The sequence below is a fragment of the Arvicola amphibius genome, chromosome 6, assembly GCF_903992535.2.
Source record: "Arvicola amphibius chromosome 6, mArvAmp1.2, whole genome shotgun sequence".
In the NCBI taxonomy this organism is placed as follows: Eukaryota; Metazoa; Chordata; class Mammalia; order Rodentia; family Cricetidae; genus Arvicola; species Arvicola amphibius.
Genome location: NC_052052.2, coordinates 57,060,728 through 57,070,298, shown reverse-complemented (window position 1 = coordinate 57,070,298; position 9,571 = coordinate 57,060,728). Strand labels below are relative to the sequence as shown.

Here is a 9,571-nt window from a genome sequence, read left to right as displayed (position 1 = left end):
TCACCGAGACCTCGCTCCAGGCCCCAGATTTATTTTAGCTTTTTAAAAAAGTGTGTGTGTGGGGGGCATGAATGAAGGTGCCTGTGGAGGCAGAGGTATTGAACTTCCTTGGCGCTGGAATTGTGCATGGTTTTGAGCCACCTGACCTGAGTGCTCTGGAAATACACTTGAACGCCAGATTATTCACATCTTGGAGTCTATCTATACTGTTTATTCATTATTAAAACAAGGATGAATCAATCGTTTCAATGCTGTAATGAACCAAGCCAAATGGAAGCCCCACAGAATATATCCACAGTTTGTTCAGTAGACAAGCAAGGCAGCCCACAAGCTGTCATTTAATTTCAGTAAGTTCATACTCTATCTCTTTTTCCTAAATTCTAGGAAATAGCCCACTGAAGCTGGCTAGAACAGGTACATGTGCCATTTGAAAGGGCACCTAGAATAGCCCCCCTGAGACACTCACTATACAGGAAGCAAAGATCAGAGAAATAAACAGGTCAAGGACGAAAGCAGAGTGTGCATCACCACTAGGAGTTGCCACGTGTCATAGTTTGACTAAGACTGTACTACAGAAGGGATGCCTGCTACAAGCCCACTACTTAGGGCGCTAAGGCAGGGGTGCCCTGACTTGAGGTTAGCTGGAGCTACAGAGGAAAGTGCTGCCTTAAAAAAGAAGGGAAGAAAACAAAAACAAAAACCATACAATAACAAGCTGCACTTCAGTCTCACCTCTGCTGAGGACCAGAAGTTACAGTTAAAAGCGTAACTCATTAAATACACTGTTACTAAAGAATTCAAATGTAGGAAACGCCTAAAGGGGTTCTTAAGCTATTTTACATAGAGCAAGTTGCTACATAGGAGATTCACCACTGGACTTTGTGTAGGGTGAGTCTGTCAGGAACCAGAGCATCAAGCCACCGTGGTTCAGAGTTCAACAGCGATCCGCTGTCATCTTACACTGCCTTTCAGGTGGAGCTGGGGCGAGTCCTCAGTTTCAACAGAATGCCATTTACAGGTAAATCACCACGGGCACATCACAACGCTTAAAGCCCCAGGTGCACTTCGTGGTGTCCATTTAAACTCCAGGGTTCCCCTCTAGCCTGTGAACCATCTGCATTTGGAGTTCACCTGGGGAGGTACTGACAGCTCCCTCCCTAATGTCTTCAATTCCCACTTCCCACTGCAACATCATATTGTAGAGATTCAAGAACTTCCCTTGTTATTTTACACCACGCCCTGAAGGGTAACGAGCCCCGGGAACTTCACACAATATGAAATCGAATTGGTGATCCCTTTGGCTTCAGGGTGAGGGCAGAGGACCAGATTCAGATGCAGGAAAACACTTAGGAAGTTGATTCTGATTGGCTTTGCCTTCCTGGATGGGCTTTGAGTTTTGGAAGTGTTGCAGGTTGTACACAGCTCCCTTTATGCTTGCAGTCTGCCTACACGGTGCTGGGGTGAGGAAAAAGTCCTTGCGGGAGGCCGAGGAACCTGGCATCAGTCTCCACTGGCAGCATGCAGATACCTCGCAATATCGCGGTGGCCCTGCTCTTCAGCCAGGTCCACCGGCAGGCGGCCCCAGGCGTCACACACATCCAGCCACGCCCCTGCCTTGTGCAGCATCACCAGCGTGTCCAGGAAGCCCTCCCGAGCGGCATCGTGCACAGGTCTGGTGAGAGTGGTGGGGTCGGCGCAGTTGGGTTCCGCTCCGTGGAGCAGCAGCAACTCTGCCACCTGGGCGCTGCCCATCATCATGACCTGGGGGTGGGGGAAGAGAGTGCTCAGGGTGAGTCTGGATAGCGGGAGGGGGGCGCACGCAGAGCCAGCCCAGCGAAGGAGCTGGCAAACCTCAGGTGTCTGGTTTCTCATTTGCCTGTGTAATCCACTCCCGCTATAGTCTAGGCTGAACTCAAAATAGATTCTATTTTATTCTCCACAGGTAAAGTAACAGGAAAGGGCAGACGAATTGTTTATTTGTAATATGGAACACTGGGCTAGAGGGATTTATCTTAAGTGACTTCTTAGCTCAGTTTGAACAGGGCTTTTTATTTGTCTTTTATTTGTCCCCTTTTATTGAAAACAGACTTTTTTCCTTAACATAATTTATCTTGTTTTACCTCCTACTCCTCCTAGCCCCTCTCTACCTCCCTTCATCCAGACTGACTCCCTTTCTATCTAGTTAAAAAAGCATCCAGGCTTCTAAGGGATAATAACAAAATAAAATATAACAAAACAAAAACTAATATGTTGGAATTGGACCAAACAAACAGAAGGGAAAGAGCCCAAAAGAAGGCACAAGACTCAGAGAACCACACAGGATCCTTAAAAATACTAAGCTGGAAGCCATACATACACAGAGGACCTGGTGCAGACCCACGCAGGCCCAGTGCACGCTGCCTCAGTCTCCCTGAGCTCATATGAGCTTTGCTCTGGCTCTTACTTTCTTTCAGCCTCCTCTTCTAAAGGGTTTCCCCAGCCCTGAGGGGAGGAATTTGGTGGAAACACTAGCATGAGGTCTCTCACACTCAGCATAGTGTCTGTCTGTGGGTCTCTGTATTTGTTCCCATCTGCAGCAGGAGGACGCTTCTCTGGTGATGGCTGAGCAAGGCACTGATCTATGAGTACAGTATGATGTCAGTATGAGTCATTTTAGTGCTTTTTGTTTTTTTGAAACAATACTATCTGGTGTCCCCCTAGGACCCGGGACTTTTTAGTTCTGGTTTTTGGTTGCCCAAGAAGTGTTGGGGATGGGTTCTGTCTTGTGGAGTGGGCCTTTAGTCAAATCAGGTATTGGTTGATTACTTCCCAGCATTGCATAACTTGCAGGCAGGACACCAGAGCCAAGTTTGATAAAATTTTATATTGTTTTTTAGGCTGCTTTCTTTATCCCTCTAGCCATATATGTTTGTTGGTTTGTCAACTTGACACAGGCTAGTCATTTGGGAAGAGGAACCTCAGCTGGGAAAAGCCTCCCTCAGATTGGCCTGTGTAGGCAAGTCTGTGGGACATTTTCTTAACTCATGATAAATATGGGGAGGGCCCAGTCTGCTCTAGGTGTACCACCCTGTAGGTGGCCCTGGAAGATGTCAGAAAGGTGGCTAAACTGGAGCCTGTGAAGCAAATCAGGAAGCAGTTCTTCAGTTCCAGCCTGGACTTCTATGGTGATGCAATGTAGCATTTAAGCAAATAATCCCCTTCCTCTCCAGGTTTCTTTTGGTCATGGTTATCAGTGCAGCAACAGAAAGCAAACTGAGGCACCATGTAGAATAGGCACTCCACTGTTGCTTATTCCGTTTTAGAAGTTAGAACAGTGCTTTAGAGGAGGAAACAAAACACAAGTCAGTTTTAAAAAGGTTTTGCTCTCTTCATTTCAAATGTCTGCTCTCACAAACTGTACTCTGATCATTTAAGCTAGAAGTGGAGATCAGAGGAAAGTTACCATGTTTCAAGCTTCTTATACATTACAGAAACAAATTATTTGTTGTAAATGTTTAGCATCTTATAATATCTTAAACCTAGTGTGACATATAGTAGAAAGTTTAGCGCAATCCATTGTAATATGAAATTGACATTCATTTACATTGTATGAAAATTTAATGCTAAGAAGTATTTTTCTACATAAAAAGACTAAAAAGCTTGACTTGGTAGCTATTAAATCACAAAGATGCATATGTTAGGGAAAATGGTGTTTTGGAGATGTAATCCTATAGTAGCTATTTTGTATGCTATGCAAATATTAAATTAATAATAAAACAGTTTTTGGTATCTAACTGTCCTAAACATTTGGTCTATAGGCTTAGAAATTTACATGTAGTGAGAGGCAGTGGTCATGTGTCAGTTTTTATCACATGAACATTAGAAACATTCCTTCCTTCAAGAAATATGCCAATCTTATTATTTCTTTTAGTGAGGTAAAGGCTATTTTTACAGCCACAAAAGGAAGATTTAAAAGTTCTCAGCACAGAAAATAAGATTATAAGAAACTCTTTTCCTATAAGGTCTTTATAATCACTTTACAATATTCTTTTGCTAAACACCTCTTTTTTTTTCCCCTAAAATTTCAAGAGGGATGAATACTTATTTTCTTAAAAATCCACACTATTAACAAGAGCCCTTTTTTCCTTAGTTCCAGAGCGGGATGGAGGTGAACAACAAAGGCTGCTACAATAATCAACAGACTACAAAACCATTGTGCTCGATCGTCAAGAAATAAAGTCAACACTAATTAAAGCAGGATTAGTAAACACTGAACAAATTAAGAGAAAGTTTAGGGAACCGAACTGCCTTGTCATTCATTCTGAAAGGACCCAACAATTCTGTAGGGAGCGCTTTGCCTGTTCGCATTAAACCGTGAAAAACTACATATTGCTGCCCGCATACAGGGAATTAAGCGTTGGGTTTGGGAAATCCTTGGACCTATGAATGCGTTTTGGTTTTGATGATGGGGGGAAAATCCATACTGTTGTTTACAAGTTTTCAGTGAATGCTCTCCCTCCATACTACAATTTTGTGGAATTTCTTGAATCCAGGCCGTGTAACTGGTAATCTATCTACGCATCTTTATCGTGTCGTCCTCTGTCTGACCTTTCCTTTCCCACTTCGATCCCAGAATGTCGGCCTTGTATCTGTGATTGTAAGATGGCAGAATAAATATTGGTATTTTCCCACCAATACAAAAATAGGGAGGCTGGGGACGTTGCTCAAGGGTAGCGCACTTGCCCGCCCAGCATGTACGGAGTCGTGGGTTCCAGACCCAGCATCTCAAAACGAAGAAAAAGCCACGCAAGTGCAGTGGGTTTTTTTCGATAATTTTTGTTTTTCAGAGCTTCTGCTCTTTCAAAACCTGCCTCCCGTTGGGCCGCACATGTCCAGCACCCGCCAGCTGCTCAGGTGGTGCGAGGTCACAACTCGCAGCCGCGGAGGGCACCGCGCTCGTGCGCCCCCTGCCGGCGAGGCCCCGGGGTCCCCACTACCTGAATTGGGCGCCTCCCGAAGCGGTTGACGGCGTTGGGATCTGCGCCGGCTTCCAGGAGCCGCCGCACCGTCTCCACCTGCCCCCGCGCGGCGGCGGTGGCCAGGCCCTCGTCACTGCCGCCGCCCAGCATGCTCTTGTCCTCCTCTCGCAGCCGCGATGCGGAGTGGCAAGGATGGTCGTCCTCCGCTGGCCGTAAGACTACAGCAGCCTGGTCGGTGAGCGACTCCTCCGCTCCCCGGGGACCCAGCAGCCTCCGTGCCTGTCCTGGGGTCGCACGGGCTCGAGCGCCAGAGCCTGGGAACCGCACGGCGGGCACAGGCGACCAGGGCGCGGTGGGGAGCCCGCGGGTAATGAGCAGCGGCTGGCGATCTGCACCGCCGCCGGCCCCGCCCCCTCAGACCACGCCCCTCGCCCAACACCGCCCACCTCTTGAGGTCCTAGAGGCATGCGCAGAAGAGTGAGCTCTCGAGTCCGTAACGCAAACACGGTGGGTTGGCTATTTTTGAAAAAGCTGAGCGTCTGTACCCAGCAGGCGGAGCAGAGGCGTTTATTTAGTCCAGGCCTGCGGGTTTCGCTGTGGACACGTTAATCGTTCCCTTGCAATCGAGGTCGAAAGAAAGTCTTTAAGGAAAAAAAAAAATCCCACTTTCTGAAGATGTCTGAAAGTGACAGCATCTGTCATGCGAGGCTAGTTCATCTCTAGGCGGTATCTGAATTTAACGAGTTTCACACCTTGCGACAGACAGAGCAATTTTCTTTTGGCCATGTCTTACTATTTAGTCAGCCAGAAAATAATAGTAAAACATTCCAAGAATTCTGTTTCGTGTGTTTTTACATTTTTTTCCCCTTTGAGCTCTGGTTGTAATTCTAAAGTTAAAAAAATAATGTTTTAGAGACAGAGATAACGTCACATACACAAAACTAGATCTTAAAAATAAGATTCCTGGACGTGGGCTTAGCTACTTGGGAAGCTGAGACAGGAGGGTCCCTGGAATCCGGAAGTTCAAAGACCACCAGTGTGTAACTAGCCAGACCTCCTTCCAAAACACCGAAGGTCCAATTCCACGTGTACACCGTATAGCTTAGTTTGCCCTCTTACCTGTTTTAACCCACCTCAGCCAGTATTTGATTTTTAGTTATCATGTGTAATAAAGGGCATTTACGCAGGAATAATGAAACAATAAAACACGGGTGTGGTGCTGGGCCTGTCATTAAACAGGCTGAACCTGTCATTAAACCCTTCTCTGAAGATGTAAAGATCAAGTGCTGCATTTCCCCCTAATCTTCCTAGGGGAGTTCGAACAAACATACTGTTTTACAGATTTAAAATGTTACAACTGAGCTGCAGTGAAATTGGAAGAGAGCCACGTGCCTGTTGCCAAACAGCTCTGGGGAGATGCATGAGGATGACTGGGCAGTTCTCAGTTCTAAAACAGGTTCAGAGTGCTGATGGGGACAGCCTTCAAGGGAAGCTAAGTGTTTTGTTTTTAAAAACCAAAGGCTTCAGAACACACCTTTGGTACCCATTTGTGAGAATCCCATGAAGTACTATTTGTTGATGGCTGCTTAACTCTTAGTCTTCAGCAAGGAATAAAGTCTCCTTCTGGGTGAGACGTGCATAAACTGTTTCTATTTTTTTTCTTGGGAACCAGCCCCAAATATATTTGCTGTCACAGGTGTTCCCCAGATAGAACAGGAGAGAGGAAGAATGACGGATAGTGGGAAACCTGAGCTTCTGGAATGAATGGCATTGGTGTTTGCTAGCAAGTGGAAATACTAAAACCAGCAGGTTGATATTGATGGGTGTGATTCTGTCTCTGCCACTCCCACTCCCCCAACACTGTGGTGACAGCTGTGAGCTGGACAGTACTCATCGTTTTTATGCAGATGCTATGATTTTGAGCTCAGATTCTCATGTTTATGCAACAAGCTCTTTTACCCACTGAATCATCTTTCTAGCCCCAGAAGTCTGTCTTTTAAGTATGTTGTAGGGACTATTTTCTCCAATGGATTCAGTAATTAAATTTAGTTAATATACTTTTATTGACTATTGACTATATTCTATATTTTAACTTTTAATATGGATACATTTTAATATGTTCTTTTTACTGAGATATTTTCGGATTAAGAAAAGGTGGAGTTTAACTCTGGATGAAGGTTCGGGGAACATTTTAGAGTTTTAATTGAAGAGAGTCTTTATCTGTTTGCTTAACTCTTTTAGTACTGGCAACTGAACCTGGGGCCTTTCGCATACTAGGCTGCATCTCCAGCATGTGCTGAAGTTGTTAAAATAGTCACCACAATCACATTACTTCATGTAATCCGTGAGCTTTGGACTTCTCAGAAACTTGCAAAGTAAAAGGTACTTTGAACCAATTTCTAAGCTACCTTCTGTATAGTTAACGTTTCTGGGGATTAAACCATTTATAAATAAGAAAATAAAAATTGTTTTCCTTTGAGGGGAACACAGCAAAATCACAGTAATACAGGAAAAAAGCAAATGAGCAGAATGACTGAGAATTTTTCATGAGGAAGAAATGGGAGCTTTGTTCGTCCAGCGGAAGGAAAAACATTTGGGGTAGGGGCAAAGCTTGCAGAGCGCGCTACTGCAATTACCAGCACCAAGGACAGCGCCAGCCCATCCCGCCAGTCTGGGTGGTCCTTACAGGCAGCAAACAGAACTTGAAGGAAGCCAATCTTGATGGTTTATTGCCCTCCCCCCGCCCCCACCTGGAATCTCAGCATTTGGGAGGCTGTGGCAGAAGGATTGTGGCAAGTTTGAGGCCAGCCTGGACTACAGGGCAAGACCTTGTTTTAAAAGCACAAACAAGACAACAGGAAACATCCTAGGAGGAAACTCAATGGGCTTTCCCCCTGAAAACCTACTCAACTTGTTTCCCATATATTATTGTGTTATTTACTATTATCTCTATAAAGAATAATACTCACTGATTTGAAAGAAGGAAAACAAACACTTATTCTGTTTCCTGTTCCAAGTGCTTTCAAAGCAGTATTACATTCCACCTCCATAAAGCTCCTATGTAACATACACTCATGTTGCAATTTTCCAGATAAGACAAAATAATCAGAGAAACAAGTAACTTGTATATTACCTAATCACAGAGGTGGGATCTAACCTGTGTGGCTTCAGAGCCTCTTGCCCTTTACACTAAGTAGTATAGGGCAGCACCTGTGGTAGGCTCAACAGGAGAGAAGCAGGAACATGGCCAACAATTATTTTCTAAACTATATTTTTTTTTCAGGTAGCTCACACCATACCACACCCTTAATAGACCTGAGTGATGGTATTGCATATGTAACACTGATATGGTAATATGTTTGTCTTGGACAACAGAGTGAGATAATTGGACATTTTATCTGTCCCTGGAGCCCAGCTGCCTTCAGGATGTTTGTGACTCAGACCCAGCGAGAGATGAAGCAGGGTTGAAGCATAGGTTCAGTGGAAGTGTTTCATCCATATCCCGGTTGAGTGGAGTGCTCGTAAGTGAGGAGGAAGACAAACCAAATGATAAACTGGCTTGAAGTTTGGAGAACGGTAGGAGAATGGGTAAAAGTAGTTCCAGTATTGTCTGTCATGCAGGTCGCTGGGGATATTCATGTCACAGTTCGTGACACTGGGTACGAACCTACTATAAAAGTGTGACTAGAAGTAGGTAAGTGGCCGAGAGAAGCTGTGACAGACCTGTGTCATCTGTGTGCCCACTACAGTGCTTCCTAGTGAGGCGAGAGGGGATACAGAATCCTTTCTGGGACTCTTCAAATTATATACAACCCACCTCCTCTTCAGGAGGCTTGATGTTCTCTATTCTATTAGTTGGTAATAATTATTAAAGGATTCATATATCCCACTTTGTGGTTTTTTTTTTTAGGTCATTATGTTCTTCCTTCCTTCCCTCCCCTTCCTCTCCTGGGCTTTTGAGACAGGGTCTTACAAAGTTGCTCAGTCTGGCCTTAAACTTTGACCTCCCTGTCTCAGCCTCCTAAGTGCTGAGCTTGTAGGCATGCACCCATCACTGGTTTCTCTGGCCACCTGTCATATCTTTATGGGACTGAGGAACAGTGGTATCTTTATTGTCTTCATTTTGCAGGGGGACCATCTCGAATGAGGACCCACTCTTCACCACTGCTTGGTCATCATCATCCAAGAAAGTCAGGACAAGCACTAAAGTATTTTCCGACTCACTCGTAAGTTTTCAAGGTGATGAGTTATCTCTAGCATATTCTGAAAATAATGATTTGAAGATTGTTATAGATTTAATTAGTTTGCTTCAGTCCTGTACAATTTTTGCTGATGTGTGAGCTCTGTCGTTGGTCCTTTGTATGTTGGTTCCTGAATTCTTTTGGCATGACGCCAATGGTCTTGCTCAAAATCTCTGATTTCTGATGGTGTGTTCTAGTGTTAATCTTGCATACTTCCTGTTGTATACTTATTGCCAACAATTTCTTTTGAGTAGGAAATAATACTTAAAAACTACAATCTGAGTGTTGGTGGAGCATTTTTGCTTCCAGTTTGGTCACTATATGTTTTGGTCCTTGTCTTTATACATGAAACATAATTGGCTCTTTTTTTTT

General features: G+C 44.5%; 1 protein-coding gene across 1 annotated transcript; it reads right to left on the bottom strand.

Moving 5' to 3' along the window:
* Positions 1-302: 302 nt before the first annotated feature.
* LOC119817430 (cyclin-dependent kinase 4 inhibitor B) lies at positions 303-5,123 on the bottom strand. The gene is made up of 2 exons (XM_038334656.1): positions 4,977-5,123; positions 303-1,761 (listed from the first exon to the last, which is right to left on the bottom strand). Exons 1-2 carry the CDS (start codon positions 5,106-5,108, stop codon positions 1,501-1,503), a joined length of 393 nt encoding a protein of 130 aa, XP_038190584.1. The 5' UTR covers positions 5,109-5,123; the 3' UTR covers positions 303-1,500.
* Between the last annotated feature and the right edge of the window lie 4,448 nt (positions 5,124-9,571).